A 17,362-nucleotide genomic window follows, 5' to 3' on the forward strand; every position below is an offset into this window, starting at 1 on the left:
ACCAAAAAGACTTTAACTATCCTAAAAATTGTCACAAGTAGGAAACAAAATCCAAACATGAATTCAGACAGTCATGCGTTATTGCCTTAACAAGAAACAAGGCCAGCTTTGCTTCTGGACCACCGAATCTACTGTGTTTTACTTTACGCGGTACCCACTGATTCTTCCTTTTCCAGCACGAGTAGAAAACCCATCATCCCCTCTCCTCTTTCTCTCTCTCTCTAATTATATATCATATACATATGTGTGTTTTTTTAGTGTATTATTGTGGGCACAAATATTGGTTATCATTATCACATGGTTCAATTACCCCCTACAAATCAGGAAATTACTAACTTTCACAACGTTTAACACTTTCCCAAAAAACAAAAAAAAAAATTAAAAAAAATAAAATATGTTACTTTATCTAATCCTGTAATAGTTGCAAAACAAAACCCTAAAAGGGGTTCTTTGTAATAACAATTCCCCCCACTAGAATTGATCTCAGCCGTCAACTTCTAACATCCCCACCCCCATCTTCTCTTGATCTCACAACACTCTTCAGCTCACTGTTCTTTTTCTGTATGCTCTTTCTCACAACACTCTTCAGCTCACACTGCTTTCATTGGTTTCAATCCAATGTGAAGATGCTGCTGAAAATGTTCTCTTTTATTTATAACCTCCCGATTGATGGATGATAAAGCTCTTGTTCTTGATTGTTATGTTTTGGTTGTTTCATGCGGAAAATGAATTTCTTTGAAGTTTTGATGATCAAAGATTGGATTTTTATGACTTAAATGGGTGATTTTTAGTGTTCGTGTGTATATATCCATATGGGTTTTAGCCTTTAGGTGCTCTGGGGGTGATTTCTTTTATATATATTATTATTGTAATTTGTTAGGGTTTTTTTAGGGTTTGGGTATTGGTTTTGTGGAATGATTGATTGAGATAGTTTGTGAAGATGTTGTCTGAAATGGGAAGGAGACAGATGGTTGTTGGTGACGAGTATGGAGATGAATTGGAGAAGGAAATAGGGTTGTTGCTCCGCGAACAGCGGCGACAGGAGGCCGATGATGGCGAAAAGGAGCTGAATTTGTATAGGAGTGGGTCAGCTCCACCTACTGTTGAGGGTTCATTGAGTGCTGTTGGTGGATTGTTTAATCACGGTGGCGGTGTCAGTGATAGTGGTGCGTTTTCGGAGTTTGCCGGTGGTAAGAGTGGTAATGGGTTTATGTCTGAGGAAGAACTTAGGTCTGATCCTGCTTATTTATCTTACTATTACTCGAATGTGAATCTAAACCCTAGGTTGCCACCTCCTTTGCTTTCAAAAGAGGACTGGCGATTTGCTCAGAGGCTCAAAGGAGAGAATTCGGGATTGGGGGGAATTGGGGATAGAAGAAAAGTGAATAGCAATGGTAGTGGAGGTGAAGGAATATCATTATTTTCAAAACCCCCGGGTTTTAATTTGAAAAAAGCAGAGGGTGGGTGTGAATCAGAAAAAGTTAGTAGTTCGGCAGAGTGGGGCGGTGATGGATTGATTGGCTTGCCTGGGTTAGGACTAGGTGGGAAACAGAAGAGCTTTGCTGAAATATTTCAGGTGATTTTCTCAAATACTTATGTGTTTTCTCATATGTATTTATTTTATGTGTTTAAATCCACCTGCTAGTAAGTAGTATATAGCTCTTACAAAATTGAATGTGGCATTAAATGTAGTAGATTTTCTGTAATCCTAGCTGATAATAGCTTGTGCATTGGAGTATTATAATCGCTTCAGTCATCTAATGTCTTTCGTTCTGCCGTATTGGTCTTCGACGTGTATTGTATTGTGTCATGTTGTGTGCATTGAGTTGTCTTATTAATATTCCTACTATTGAACATGTGTCTTGAAGAGGGATTGACGCTTTTGATTCCTCTTTACTTGGTGTTAATGCATTATTTGTCGTTTATTGTTAAGTTCAATTTTTTTATTTTTCTTTTTTAATTCTGCTAACTTGCTTATCTGTTAATTTTTGTTTTATGGACTACATTGGGTAATGAACAACGTTGGCAACAAAGAATATTATGTGTAGTACAACGTCGGTCAGACTATTTGTTCCATGTTTAGTTTTTGATGCATTATGGAGCCTGCAACTAACAGCAATGTGTTACATACTTAATGAGCATTTGTGACACATCTCTTAATAATCTCAACTAGAACTCTTAGTGAATGTATTTTTCTTTGGTTGGTGAGAACATAATCCGTAGCTTACTTTTTGCTATAAAAAAGTCCGGCAGCTTTTTTTGGTTTTTAGCTTTGCGTATTACGCTATACTTTGGGAATGCAAGGGTGTATTTTACGATTGTTTGGAGTACACGAAGCAAAGCGGTTGAGTGCATTAACTGACCTAGATTACTTGTTCAACTTATTCGAAAGCAATCCAATCAATTAAACAATTATTTGCTCATTTCAATTTAGCGGTTTAGCCTCACTCATCTATAGGGAATAAATTACTCCTTCCCTAACATTAGATTTAAGGGACCCAAAATTTGTTGGTTTAAAGTTAACTAGTGAACTACAATTCTTGTTGTATTCCATCAGCTAATAGTTTTTTCATTTTGCTTCTACGAGTTGAAAATTTTATAGTCTTTCCAATTTAAATATCTTTATGTTGTGTTGGCACATTTTCATATCTATCTTTCTTGTTGAATTGTGCTTTAGCTCACCAAATGACAGCGCATGCCAATAGCACATTGCTGGAAACATGGAGGGCCTAAATGTCTTCATGTGTCCTGGCATAAGCATAGCTAGAACTCCTACAGTCTTCTAGTGATTTTACCTTTTCTGTATACTTTTAATTCTTGCCATTGTGGGTTAAGAACTCAAGATATTATTCAAGCTCAAAAGATTAGAGCGGTCTCCTATAGTGAAGTTGGTGAGAAACATGGACGGAATTTAGTGAAAATTTCCCAAGTTTCCTTCTGAATGAAATATTTTATTTCTATTAATTTAGAAAATAGTTAAAAAAAACTTGCCAAATCTTAAATTTTGAGATCTTTATTAACAAATACATTGAAAGAAACTTAAACAAGGGCAAAGGGTAAAAGTTAATTTTCTTACTTGAGAAGAGTATGCTTTCCTTATATAGCTAGGAAGTTAAAAAAACAATAAAAACAAAACAAAAATGATATTTGACTCCAGTAACTCCACTAAAGGAATTGAGTTTCTCTTTCTAATTTGAAAAGCGCAGATATGTTTTCTTTTAATATTTTTTTTAAAAAATAATTTTAGCAAGGAACATGATTTTATTTAATAATTAGAAGCAAGGAATAGGTAACTCTCAATCCCACTCCCTGCCCTGCCCCCAATGAGGAGGTAAGAAAAAGGGAGAAAAATATTTTCTGATGTCACCCCTGGTTAGGAGCTTTGATTTGGATCAACTATATGGAAGTTCTTTTTGAATTTATTTTTTTAATCTTCGCGTTCTATAACTGTATATTGAGCAAGTGCGAATTTGTTTATAAAATGGCTTTAGCCTGTGATAAAGATTTTGGTATGGATGAATGGAAAATATACGGAAGACAGGTTCTAAAGATTGTTCATTTTAAAAAAAATCAAAGCTCACTGTATTCAGTGAAAAAAATGAGCACCCAGTAGGATGCTTTTTAGACATGTACTAAGAAGATCTAGGACAGTGCTAGCTGTTAGTGGCAGTTAATACATGTTGAAGAGACTAGGAGCAGAAATTGACTGCATTTTTTGGGTTGTTGAAGTGAATACATTGTGTGCTTTCGTCCACTGTGGCATGTTTCAGGCTTTCTATTGTTTACCTTGTGAATGAGAACTAGTGTCTGTGCAGGATGATTTGGGCCGTGCAACATCTGTCTCCAGGCACCCCTCCCGCCCTGCCAGCCGTAATGCATTTGATGAAAATACCATGACCTTGGCTTCTGCTGAAGCTGAGCTTGCTCATTTACGAGGCGAATTGGCATCTGCAGATGCTATACAAGCTGGTGTAAATGTTCAGAACTCATCCTCTGCCCAAAATGTTGGTCCTTCTGCATCATATTCTTATGCTGCTGCTTTGGGTGCTGCCTTGTCTCGGAGCACCACTCCTGATCCCCAACTTGTCGCTAGGGCTCCTAGTCCTTGCCTTCCTCCTATTGGTGGAGAGAGACTAGGTGCTTCAGAAAAGAAAAGCATTAATAGTCCAAATTCATTTAATGGCATCTCATCTACCATGAGTGAATCTGCAGATTTGGTAACTGCTTTGTCTGGTATGAACCTATCAAATGGTTTAATAGGTGAAGAAAACCATTTGCCACCACAGATGGAACGTGAAGTTGATGATCACAAAAATTATTTCTTCAGTCTTCAAGGTGGTCAGAATAATATAAAGCAACATTCACGCGTAAAGAAATCTGAACATGGGAATTTGCATATACCTTCTGCTACACAGATAGCAAAACTATCATACTCTGATTCAAGCAGGAGTAATGGGATTCGGTCAGACCTTAGTAACTCTTCCTTGGTACCAGAAAGGCAAGTTGACCTGCGTAAAACTGTTGTTTCTCCCAATAATTCATACCTAAAAGGATCTTCTACTTCAACTATAAACGGCGGAGGAGGCTTTTCTCCTCACTATCAGCATGCGGATGGTGTGAATTCATCATTTTCAGACTATAGTTTAAATGGGTATTCAGTAGATCCAGCAATGCAATCCACAATGGCAAGTTATCTTGGCACTTCCAATTTTCCACCTTTGTATGAAAATGTTGCTCAAGCATCAGCTATGGGTATCCATGGAATGGACTCTATGGTGTTGGGGCGAGGCTTGCCTTCTGGACCAAATCTAAATGCTGTAGCATCAGAGACACAGAATCTTAGCAGAATTGGAAACCAGATGGCAGGGAGTGCTCTTCAGGCCCCTTTTGCAGATCCAATGTATCTTCAGTATTTGAGGACAGCTGAGTATGCTGCGGCACAGTTTGGAGCTCTTAATGATCCCTCTGTGGATATGAATTATTTGGGGAATTCATACATGGATTTACTTCAGAAAGCTTATCTGGGAACTTTGCTATCACCTCAGAAATCCCAGTACGGTGTTCCCTTGGGCACTCAATCTAGTGTTTCTAATAACCATGGTTACTATGGTACTCCTTCATATGGTGTTAGCTTGTCATATCCAGGAAGTCCCTTGGTGAGTCCTGTTATCCCAAACCCTCCAGCTGGACCTGGTAGTCCTATGAGGCATGGTGAGCTCAATATGCGATTTCCTTCTGGGATGAGAAACTTGGCAGGAGGTGTCATGGGAATGGGATCCTGGCAGTTGGAAGCCGGTTATAACGTGGATGATAGTTTTGCACCCTCTTTGCTGGAAGAGTTTAAGAGCAATAAAACCAAGTGTTTTGAACTTTCAGAAATTGCAGGTCATGTTGTTGAGTTCAGGTATGTGCTGCACATAATTTTTTTGTGCTCAAATACTGTTTGAATAATCCTGATATTTAAATCTTTGATTCATCGTCTTATTTGAGCAGTGCGGATCAGTATGGGAGCCGATTCATTCAACAAAAGCTTGAAACAGCCACAACAGAGGAAAAAAACATAGTTTTCCAGGAAATTATGCCCCAAGCTCTAACCTTGATGACTGATGTGTTTGGTAATTACGTGGTCCAGAAGGTACCCAAATTTTATATGCATGTGTATCAACGATATGCACAGTTTCTAGTGAATATTTAATGAGTGACAGCGGTATTTGTTTTCAGTTCTTTGAGCATGGAATTGCATTTCAGAGAAGGGAATTGGCTGGCAAGCTTTTTGGGAATGTGCTTACACTTAGCCTTCAAATGTATGGTTGTCGAGTGATCCAGAAGGTAACATCAGTTGCAACTAAACCACAGTTTAGTGTCACTACATATCCTGTATTTTGTCATATATGATCTCTTTCTTTTTGTGATCTGTTACTGTGCTACCAACAAATTACCATTTTCATCTATGGATTTAATATTGAACCATGTATAAGTGGCACTTTATATTTGTATGGATTTGACTGTAAGCTTTTTAATGTATTACAAAATAAGTTTGCAACTGTCAGACATCATTGGTTGTTGTGCTGTCAGAATTAGGAACTTGGATTTTTGTTTTTGGTAGAGCGGTAAAAGAAAAATGTTTTCTTTCAATGGACATTTTTCAATCGTCTTTGTGGCTGCTGGAGTTCTTGATTTTGAAGCAGCATCCTTGCCACTATAGTCAGTTACATTGAGTATGATACTATACTTTGAATAAGTGAGACTAATTCAATAATTACTGGACATCAAAGATCCTTAATATTTTTATGAATTAACCCTGCTTATTCTGATAAGAACACTTGTTTTACAATTCAGGCAATAGAAGTTGTTGATTTGGACCAGAAGATTAAAATGGTTACGGAGCTTGATGGTCATGTCATACGCTGTGTGCGTGATCAGAACGGGAACCATGTCATCCAGAAGTGTATTGAATGTGTTCCTGAAGAACATATTCAATTCATCATCTCAACATTTTTTGATCAAGTTGTGACCCTTTCCACCCATCCATACGGATGTCGGGTTGTGCAGGTTGTCCTTTTTATTGAATTATTTGTCTCTTAATGCTTTTGACTCCGGAAGATGTAGTGATGTTTTTTCCGAATTAGCAGAGAGTACTGGAGCACTGCGGGGACCCAAAAACCCAGAGTAAAGTGATGGATGAGGTTTTAGGATCCGTTAGTATGTTGGCACAAGATCAATATGGCAATTATGTTGTTCAGGTTTGTAAAGTTTTCCTGGACCTTTTGATTGTTATGGTATTTATATATTAAGCTTAAGTGAAAAGAAATTCAGTGAGTGCATGTGTTTGTTTTTTAGAGATCGTGTTACTTTGCTCGATGACATCAGGAGTTAGTATATGCCTCACTATTGTAAATCACCAAGCTAGTTGGACAGGTAGTAGAACCAACTGAAACTGTAGCTCAGTGATTTGCATCCCAATCTCAATTTCAGAGGGCCAATGAACGCTAAACCACCCTTACCCTCCCTCACACCCAAACGCACACCACATGACCGATCACACATAAATTATTCTTGTTACTAATGTTAAATAAGGAGGGATATGTCAACTTCCAACTTGGCATCTTCAATTAAATAATGGTGCCAGTCGGCAACCCGGGGCCTGGATAGTGCTCTGACGAGTCTCTGATTAATAACTGTTTGCATATATCAACCAAGTGTATCGAAGCACAATTGAAACATTTGTGTTTGTGAATTTGTGGATGATTTGGTTGGTATATTTAGAAATTGTTGCTCACGCAGTCATAATCTTTCATTATAGTAATTTAACATTTGAGTCCCTCCTGTTGCTTTCGGTTGCGGAAGTATTTGTTTTGCCTAGGCATGTTGTGCTGTCTCTTTGCTTTCTTCTTGTGTTAATCCTTTGCATTTGTTTATGACAGCATGTGCTGGAGCATGGAAAGCCACATGAGCGTTCTGTAATAATCAAGGAATTAGCCGGGAAGATAGTTCAAATGAGCCAGCAGAAGTTTGCATCCAATGTTGTGGAGAAGTGTTTAACTTTTGGCAGTGCTACTGAACGTCAGCTCCTTGTAAATGAGATGCTTGGCTCTACTGATGAAAATGAGCCTCTTCAGGTTTGCCATATCTCTATTTGTTTTCTGTAACTAACTAAATGAAATGGTCATCAATATCCTCAAGATACAACCTTTCACTGATAGTACTGTTAACACTTCCCTTTTTTTCCTTTTCTTGTTTTTACAGTACATGGTGTTACTATTACCTGCATTAGTTTGCAACGGAGATGAGTAATCGAGCTGGGAGAGCTATGTTTATCATGTTTTGCTTCTTTTCTTGAGTGTGTATCATGAGTTTATTTAAATCATGTTTATTGCGATAGCTTTTACTGTCTTATGCATTCATCTCAAATGTTACATTATTTTACATTATAAATTTACCTATTAGTTATGTTATTTTACAATTAGAAATTTACGTATTAACTTAAACATGTAGCTTGAAGGACAAACATATACGAGAAAAGGTTTCCTTTTTTTTTCTTACACAGTCCCCCTCCTCTTTTCTGTCCACTTAAAGTTGAAAGAAAATGGTGGGTCTGGAAGAAAACTCTACTCTTCTTTCCCTTTCCCATTCCTTTTTAGTCCTGACAAACAATGGAACTTTCTCCATTCCCTATTTTGTTCTCCCCAACCCCACCAAAGACCCCTTTCTTGCTACCCCCTTCTTCCAAACTGAGTGTTGGTGTATGGTACACTCACCATTGGATTGCACATTTTAGTAGGGCTGTAAGTTGGGCAGGCCCAACCCAGACTGGTCCCAACCCTATCTCAACCTGAGGTCGGGTTGGGTTGGGCCGGCCCGATGTTGCTACCCCCTTCTTCCAAAATAGTTGGGCTCTGACAGTTTGAAATTTTTTTTCCCTTAATGCAATCTTTCTTTTTCCCAGTTTGAAATATCAATTTTTCCAGAAAATTTTAATTCATTAATATATATATTTTTTAACCTCATCAAACTATTAGTATTGTGACTGAAGTATTCAATTATTAATTTGATTGTTTATATATAAAGAAAAAAATTCTATATAATTCCCCCCTAAACTTTTTAATTTTAAAAATTTTCTCCTTTACTTTTTAGATTCCTTTAATTTCCTTAAAAGAGAAGTTAAATTTCCTTTCCACATTTAAACTCTAAACTTTTTTTTCCTTTAAAATATCTCTCATTTTTCTTTCCTTTTTTTTTTTTCTCTGCTTCTTAAAATTCTTCTTTTTTCCCCTTGTAGTATGTAACTTTGTTTTCCATCTTCTTATTCTTTTTATCTATTTCTCTTATTTAAATTTAATATTGTAATTTTATGGAGTTTCATACATGGTTTTCAAAATACAAAGATTTACAACGCTATTCAATGAAAATATTAACAAAAATCATAGTAATTCTGCAATGAATTTTTTTTTCTGCTTTGCCCTTTGATTTCAAGAACCTATATGTCATATGAATTTTTTTATTTTTTTACACTACGCCCCCTGAATTAAAACCCTGGCTCCGCCCGTCAGTAAATGATGCAGACACTTCACATATGTAGATACATATATATCAAAGATTTGGAAGCTGGAAAAAAATATATATGGACGATTTTTAAAATTTTGGGTTTTGGGTTGGGTTCAGGTCGAGCCCAACCCGACCACGTCTGGGCTTTGAAAATTTCCAACCCAATTTGTGAATCAAAATGCCCAAGTCCCAAAAATTCTGGGCTGGTCTCGGGTTGGGGTGGGTTGGCCCACCCAAGTTGCACCCCTACATTTTAGTGTCAAAAGACATGTGAGAAGTTATTGTTGATCAAAAACAAAATCTCATTCATTTATGTATAGTTAGTTTTGCATTTGGAATTTTTGTACATGCATTTCCCTATATTAATGCATATTTTTGTATGAATTCGTGAACAATTAATAGTATAACATTAACAGTTTTTTTCTAAATAATTACTGATATTTTTTTGGTAAGTTAAATAAGTATTGATCATTAGGTAATACTGGTGGTTATTCATTATCCAGTATAAATCAAGTTAGCTCTTCAACTGGAGGTTATGAATTTATTAAACAATAAATTTTTAGGTGGATAATTGCACTGTCCAACCTCAATAAGAAAATATTTTAATGTTGAAACATTTAAGGGATGATCTCCTGTTGTACTCACAAGATCTATGATCTATTTGGGCTGTATATGTGGCTAATCTTTACTGTCCTGAAATGAGACCTATTTGGTTGGACATGCGTTTAGTGCTATCTGATAGTGTTTTTTATTTTTATTTTTTTGGGGTGGGGAGTGGGGGAATGAGAGCAGCTAACCTTCAATAATTGAGTACGAGCTACTTCGAGGCTAATTTTCACACAGCAAGGAATTAAGTATGCATACTAATTTCCAACTTTCCCGTGTTTATTTTTTGTATCCAGGCAATGATGAAAGACCAGTTTGCAAATTATGTTGTACAAAAGGTACTGGAAACTTGTGATGATCAGCAACGTGAGCTGATCCTAACGCGAATTAAGGTTCATTTAAATGCACTGAAAAAATACACTTATGGGAAGCATATTGTTGTTCGCGTAGAGAAACTTGTTGCTGCTGGAGGTACTTCGCTCTGTACTTCACTCATTCATCTACATTGGTTTCCTTTTGCACTTAAGCTTTTCAGCGTGTCAGTTTTCTTCTGCCCTGCCCTGGCCCCTAGTATTATAATTTTTTATGCTGCTTTGTTTTTGGAAATCACATTACGTAACAACACGATTATTGAGGAAGGAATACCATTTTATTTGTGCCTGGTTAACTTGAACTTGGCTATCCAATAGATAAAGATTGAATAGAATGATCATGGATTAATTTGCCACAGTAGTTCATTTTAGTCAGTCGTCTTTGTGGGTAGTGTTCAGATGCTAGTCACCATCAAATGAATTCATAATATACTAAATTTGCTTCCTCTGCTTTTTATTCCCTTTTGTTGAGTACCCTTTCAAGAGTTATATGATATATCTGTGTGTGTATGTATATATATATATTTTACAATTCCTACATTGTTGATTGCTGCTGTCCTGTTACACCCAAAATTGTTGCCAAAAATCCACTACAATTGACTTCACCTTACTTTATGTCCACGTGCTAAAACTGTGCTCGTGATTGTTCTAAACTTAACTGACCAATCATGTGTATATTTCATATTACATCAATAGAACAGATAGCCTGCCGCAGATTTTTGCGTCTTTCAATATTCAAATAGCTTTCTAATTATGGCCTATTGTTAAATCGTTTGCAGAAAGGAGAATGGCTGTTCAGTCTCCACAAACCGTTTAGTTGCTGTAGGAAGGAAAGAAGTTGTAAAGCTAACCGAGGCTAGTTTGAGCTACCTCTCTTCTTCTTTCTTCTACCGGTATCTAGTGCTGCTGCAGTCTACTTATCTTTAAGATAGGTGTCAGCTAATTGGAAATAAAGTTGTTGCTTGTATTAGAAACCTGTACATTGTGTAGTTTAAGGTTTATACATAGAATCAAGAGGCGGCTCAGATGTCGGGTAACTCCCGATGCCCCAACAGACGAGATAAAACGACAATTACAAGTTTTCGAGGATGTAAAAATGGAAAAATGTTGAGGTAGTACTTGTTATAATGTCACTGTACAAAAATGTTGCCATGTGGAGAGTCGATTATGTTTGGTGAGAGGGTGGAAAATTTTCATGTACGGCAATGGCAATTTTCTCAAGTGGCCCGAGTAATAATGTTTAGATCTCTCGACTTGTCTATATTCCATTTATGGATTTTGTTGTTTAATTCATGCAATTTGATCTCTTCTGGTTTGTGTTTTGGCCATGTTGATTTTTATTTATTTATTGTTCCATATAGAAGCTTAATTTGTTGTTGTATAGTCAGTGATTGATAGATTCGATTTGCTTGACCTTTGTAGACCAATCTGCTATTTAGCATCTTCGTTAGTGGTGATAGACATTGAAACGCATGGTGAAGGTTGATTGCATTTACCTACTTCCTCGCTTTCTAAAGTAGAAGTTTGAGGGTTTAAGTTCCGATAGGGGCAAAAAGGGGTGCCTTCTTGGCTTTCTAAAATAGGTCTAGGATTTGTCCCAACAGGGGCAAAAAGGGGTGTTTTCCTTGCTTTTTAAGGTAGAAGAAGGTTGAGATTTGAAAGTTGAAGTCCCGATAGGGGCAATAATGAGTTTGTGAATGTATTTTTTGCTGATAAAAGAGATTGATTGCCTGAACAAGTTAAAACTGAAAGAAATTTTCTACATGTGTTGGATGTGATGGATTTTCCTTGGGATGTTAATGGATTGAATCTAAGATTAATTTGAATCCATGCAGATTTGATTGTCATGCAACATAAAAAGAAAAAAATCTGTTCTTTTCTCTGGAAAAATTACGAAAAATACGAATTTGTAAATTTGAATTATTCACCTAAATATTGGTGAAATGAAGCTTGCCAAAATATGAATTAGTAAATTCTAATTATAGCTTGGTGATGGGATATAAAGATGGATCATGAACTCGTATTAGCACAAATTGATAGAAGCTATTTATCAAATTATATAAAGATAATCTATATAAATAATGCTATTTAGAATGAATATTCAAATTGAAAATGCTAATAACTTTGATACGATCTCATACATACAAAACAAGGACAAAAATATCCGCATTCCCTTCTCTCAGCTTTAACCCCACAATTATTTTTTTGGGACACACTGCAGTACTGCACGTAACCCTCCCCAGCTGTCAACCAACATCCTTTGATTCTATTGGTCCTTCTGAACACTTTAACATGTTGCAAAACTCTCAAAATATCTGCACTTTTTGGCCTTTAGTCACTCAAGAGTCGAGGTGAAAAGGCTTTTTTTTTTTTGTCTTTTTTTTTTTTTTTTCTTTTTGCAAAAAATAAAAGGGAATATACAAAAAAGGAGGTGCTAAAATAACATTAAAATAACTTTCAAAAATAAAATAACATTAATATATATATATAAGAACAGTAAAACAATAGGCTTACTTAGTTCAGTTTTATATTTTTGGAGATTTGAAAATCAAAAAATTATACAAAAATCTATCCCACTGACTATTTATAACAATTATTTAAAAAAAAAAAAATCAGTTAAAATAAAAAAATTATTTTCAAAAAACTATATTTTATAGTTCTTTAAAAAAAAATTCTGAATTTTTAAAAATCATTTTCTAAAAAATGAGAATTAATGTATCTACCTAATCTAATTGGCAAGAGTATTAGGAATTAGTAGTAACTGATTAGTGGAGTGGGAATAGGGAATTAGTAGTAACTGATTAAGTGGAGTGGGGAGAAGAGTGCGAAGGCTCGAAACTCGACTCACAAAGACAAATGGGAGCAATACCTGACTCATAAAGACAAATATGAGCAATTCAAATTACGAATACATTCATACATTACCTTACTTACTCGACATGAATTTACTTATTTACTATTTTTAAAAATAGTAAACTTAACTTTGACATTTTATAACTCATTTAACAAGTCGAGTTTTAGATAATTTTGTTAGTTCATGCAATTTTTTAATTCTAGCGAAAGTTTTATGCAGATTTTAAAAGTAGAGGTATAATCGAAGTAAACTTGGGAAATTTACAACAGTTCCACAAAACATGGTTATTTTGTGATTCTAGACCGACAATAGTAAAAGTAGATTATATGTGTCCTTCACAACGAGATAGATATTTAGGGGATCAAAAATATCTGGCTAAGGCTGCCACGTCGTCAAATGGAAAGCACCTATCTGGAATCCCAGAGATTGCACTTTTGAAACCTTTATCTTCCTTCGAAATTATATATTAATATATAAATAAAAATGTATATTATATTTTCATTTTCCCCAAAAGTTCAATCTACCAAATATCTGCAACCACCGTCTCTTCTCTCTCTCTCTCTCTAAAATTCTGACTTTTGATTCAAACCCAGACCAATTCTTGAAAATTTCTGCAAATGTTTGCGAACGTGAACTGAAATTGAAGAAAACCCTATATTTGTAATTTCGTAATCAGATTGGAAGATGGGTGAAGAAGTGCAGATGAGTGAATACGGAAGAGGGGGCGAAGATGCCGGAGACGAAGACAGAGTGTCGGAGTGGGAGATGGGTTTACCCAACGCCGACGATCTGACTCCTCTCTCTCAGAAACTGATCTCGCCGGAGCTCCTGTCGGCCTTCAGCATATCCCCGGAACCCTCCCGGAGCATACTCGACGTAAATCGAGCCTCCCAGACCACCTTATCGAGTCTCCGGGGACAGTCTCAGACACTGTTTTCGTCCGCCAATTTCAATCTCAACGACGAAGAAGCCAGAGATCCTCTGGTTGTAGAAGATGTGACCGATAATTCGGAACCGAGGAAGATTCGGAGGGTGGACAGCGGCGGCGCGGAGGAGGATGACTCGGCGCTGCGGACGGAGAATTGCAGCGTGAAACGGCCGCGATTGGTGTGGACGCCGCAATTGCACAAGCGGTTCGTCGACGTCGTGGCCCATCTGGGTATAAAAAACGCGGTGCCGAAGACGATCATGCAATTGATGAATGTTGAGGGCTTGACCCGCGAGAACGTGGCCAGTCATCTGCAAAAGTACAGGCTTTACCTGAAGAGGATGCAGGGGTTGTCGAATGAGGGTCCGTCGCCGTCCGATCATCTCTTCGCGTCGGCGCCGGAGCCGCAGAGCTCACATGAGTCGGGAGGAGGGAGTGGACATGGACAAGTTCCGGTGCATTTTCCGATGCCTTATGCGCCGACACAGTTGATGCCGATGCCGGTACCGGTACCGGTGCCGGTTTTCGGTCATGGTTATGGCCATATGGGTATGCCGGTGGGTAATCCAGCGGGTCCGGGTCAGTATCATGGGTTTGAGTCTCATCCTTTCAATATGCAGCAAAGAGACTGGTCAGGGACTATGTTTGGTTATAATCATGTTAGTCATAATGACAAATAACTTCATTAGGGAGGCTAGTTTTCTTTGGATCTATTTGAACTACTATAATTGAGTTCTTTAAATTGTTAGCATTTGCATCATAATTATTCTTAATGAATCTATCTTTGTAATGATAATAAATTAACATTACAGCACAAGATTTGATTTGTATGGTCTCAATACTTGGATTTGGATTTTCCTAAATTGAGACTCATGAGTTTCTATTAAAAGTTCATTCCAACCATTTGGAGCCGGCTACATAAGTTTCTATTCAGCTCTATTTTTGAAAACAAAACTTTACTTTGAATGTTATGTTCAGAAGCTTGTAATTAGTGTGTGGTAGCATGCAATTGGTGTCTTGAAATTGAAATCGAAGAAGGAAGTTAGTTCTTGGCATCCAAACTCACTCTTAAGTGGCATCTTCCCCATCCATAATGGGAAGTTACAATGCAGTCACAAACGTTATTGTATTCTGTTAGAACAACACAAGTGAAGTGAAGTGTTCTAACAAAGTACCATTTTCTATGAAACAAGCTTCAGAAATGTGTTTTGACAGTCTTGAAATTAGAATGAGTACAATTGTTTCTTTCTCCCATTGTTAAAATAGTCCCTGGACATTTTTCAGTTGTGTGGTAATATCTAAACATATGCTGATATGCTTATATTGACAAGCTTCTACATGCAAGTCTGTTTCGGACTTGTCTATTACTATATGAGATTGGAGGATCTCTGAAGTAGTCGCTAGGGATGCAATTGAAGAACAAGCTTTTTGTGAAGACTCAATAAATAGAGAGTTTGGGTAGAGATATAGAGAGAGAGAAGAGGTATGGGGTTGCCTCAAACCCTTCTTAAAAGGCCTTTTGCTGGTAACGTTTAGGAAAAAGTTGCTAACATGGATCGTTTAGGGAAGAGTCGCTAACGCTTATATGGGGAATGCCTCTTACTGATCGCTGAAAATTGGGGGGAGACAAGCCTATGAGAGTCAGGCTAGCGAGGAGCTGTTCCTGTTTCAAATAAATACTGCATCTTCACAACATGGGCATAAAGCTGCTTTTGCCTTCTTCAATTGCCAAAAGAGTCCAGCAGTTTAAACTGTTAGCATAATAGTGTTTGTGTACTAATGTACTCTCCCCATATTAGATGTCCTGGATAGTAGATGTAATTATTGCTTTGTTTCCTTAAAAATTACAAACTTACCTTTTTAAATTTAAATATATATATAATCAAGTTTGAAATTTTTAAAAATTTTAAGAGTCAAATATGTTGTTTAATCTTGGTAAGTGGACAAGTATTTTGGGACAACTCAAAAAGAAAAAATGAATAACTAATGATGAGACGGAGAGAGTACTCATTTTCATGAAGATATAATCAGTCCTCGAGCACCCAAAAATCAAACAATTACACAATCCAACATCCCGATAAAGTTCTTCCTAATAACGAATGGATGTTAGCAATATGATTTTACTTACTTTTCATCATTAATCAATCATAACGAAATGAGTTATGATGAGTTGTTTTTTAAAACCACCATTGCTTTGCTAAATTCATGAAACTCCAAACAGCTTTCGAACAAGAAGGTTACTTACCTAAACAAAGCTCCAGCTTTTGGGAAAAAAAAAAAACACAACAACTAAGCTCCACCTGTGAAGCCATGACTGGCCGAGGAAAGTCGAATACAAACAAGTAGATATATATTACAATGCATTATGCATATATAATTGAAATTTTCTGATGGACAAGTTTGGAACACTCTAAAATAGATGGCATTTTAATAATTTTTCTTAGAAGAATGACAGTTAATGCAATTTGAAATATATTATAAATTAATTAAAAATATATATATAATATTTTAAAAAATAAAATTAATAAATATCAATCTCTAAATTTTAAAATTAGTGATTTTATTCATGATTATATGGATAAATCAGTAAGAATTATGAATTATAAATTATATAAATTGTTATTATATTATTATTATTTTGACTTATTTATGCCGTAATAATTTTTATTTATTTATTTTTAGATTCACCTTATCACAAAATATATATAATACTTTAAAAAATAAAAATAATAAATATCAATCTCTAAATTTCAAAATTAGTGATTTTATTCATGATTATATGGATAAATCAGTGAGAATTGTGAATTATATGAATTGTTATTATATTATTATTATTTTGACGTATTTATGCCGTAATAATTTTTATTTATTTATTTTTAGATTCACCTTATCACAAAATATATATAATATTTTAAAAAATAAAAATAATAAATATCAATCTCTAAATTTCAACATTAGTGATTTTATTCATGATTATATGAATAAATCAGTAAAAATTATGACTTATATAAATTGTTATTATATTATTATTATTATTTTGACGAATTCATGCGGTAATCATTTTTATTTATTTATTTTTAGATTCACCTTATCACAATATTTGTATCATGTTGCATTAATATATATGCTTTCAAAGTATATAATAATTTTCTCACTCCATTGGAGGCAAATACCTCTGGCACCACCTATCTATGATGGGCTCACTGGATCAATAGTAGAGAAATAGTAAAATGATGGATTATTAAATTTAATAACATAATTGTTTACTAATATTTATTTCTATTATTTAAATTTAAAATAAGGTTTCATAATTGCCCTCACTAGAAAATTTTTCTTTTCGCTATTATACCTACTAATTTTGTTTTCTGGAATTATATACTTACAAAATTTTGAATTTATTCTCACTGAAACCAGGGAAAATACCAAGTTTTCATTTTGAGATGTCTTTGGAGTACTATTTTGTATTTTAATAAGAATAAATTTTGAAATTCAACTATTATCAGTACAATAAAAAAATATTTAAAACACAATAACATAAAAAATTGAATTCCTATTGGG

General features: G+C 35.5%; 2 protein-coding genes across 3 annotated transcripts; both read left to right on the forward strand.

Moving 5' to 3' along the window:
• The first annotated feature begins 296 nt into the window (after positions 1-296).
• Positions 297-11,330, forward strand: LOC132307131 (pumilio homolog 2-like). 2 transcript variants are annotated; one of them, XM_059804799.1, is made up of 9 exons: positions 306-1,576; positions 3,816-5,404; positions 5,494-5,635; positions 5,722-5,829; positions 6,340-6,552; positions 6,633-6,743; positions 7,425-7,619; positions 9,948-10,122; positions 10,802-11,330. In XM_059804799.1, exons 1-9 carry the CDS (start codon positions 941-943, stop codon positions 10,837-10,839), a joined length of 3,207 nt encoding a protein of 1,068 aa, XP_059660782.1. In that variant the 5' UTR covers positions 306-940; the 3' UTR covers positions 10,840-11,330. The 2 variants fall into 2 exon arrangements, with proteins under 2 accessions (XP_059660783.1, XP_059660782.1); XM_059804800.1 differs by lacking the exons at positions 9,948-10,122; positions 10,802-11,330 and adding an exon at positions 7,747-8,742 and having other exon boundaries at positions 297-1,576.
• Positions 11,331-13,365: 2,035 nt separating this feature from the next.
• On the forward strand, positions 13,366-14,634 carry LOC132307132 (transcription factor PCL1-like). The gene has a single exon (XM_059804801.1). It carries the CDS (start codon positions 13,561-13,563, stop codon positions 14,482-14,484), a length of 924 nt encoding a protein of 307 aa, XP_059660784.1. The 5' UTR covers positions 13,366-13,560; the 3' UTR covers positions 14,485-14,634.
• Positions 14,635-17,362: the final 2,728 nt, after the last annotated feature.

Source organism: Cornus florida, unplaced genomic scaffold (assembly GCF_030987335.1).
Source record: "Cornus florida cultivar Cherokee Brave unplaced genomic scaffold, ASM3098733v1 CherokeeBrave_3.0.0_Hap2_Chr05, whole genome shotgun sequence".
NCBI classification, from domain to species: Eukaryota; Viridiplantae; Streptophyta; class Magnoliopsida; order Cornales; family Cornaceae; genus Cornus; species Cornus florida.

Excerpts from the sequence above, each read along its gene's own strand:
- LOC132307131 (XM_059804799.1), top strand. The coding sequence starts at position 941 with ATGTTGTCTGAAATGGGAAGGAGACAGATGGTTGTTGGTGACGAGTAT. Across the intron at positions 6,553-6,632 it reads ACGGATGTCGGGTTGTGCAG|AGAGTACTGGAGCACTGCGG; the intron begins GTTGTCCTTTTT and ends CCGAATTAGCAG. Across the intron at positions 7,620-9,947 it reads ATGAAAATGAGCCTCTTCAG|GCAATGATGAAAGACCAGTT; the intron begins GTTTGCCATATC and ends TTTTGTATCCAG.
- LOC132307132 (XM_059804801.1), top strand. The coding sequence starts at position 13,561 with ATGGGTGAAGAAGTGCAGATGAGTGAATACGGAAGAGGGGGCGAAGAT.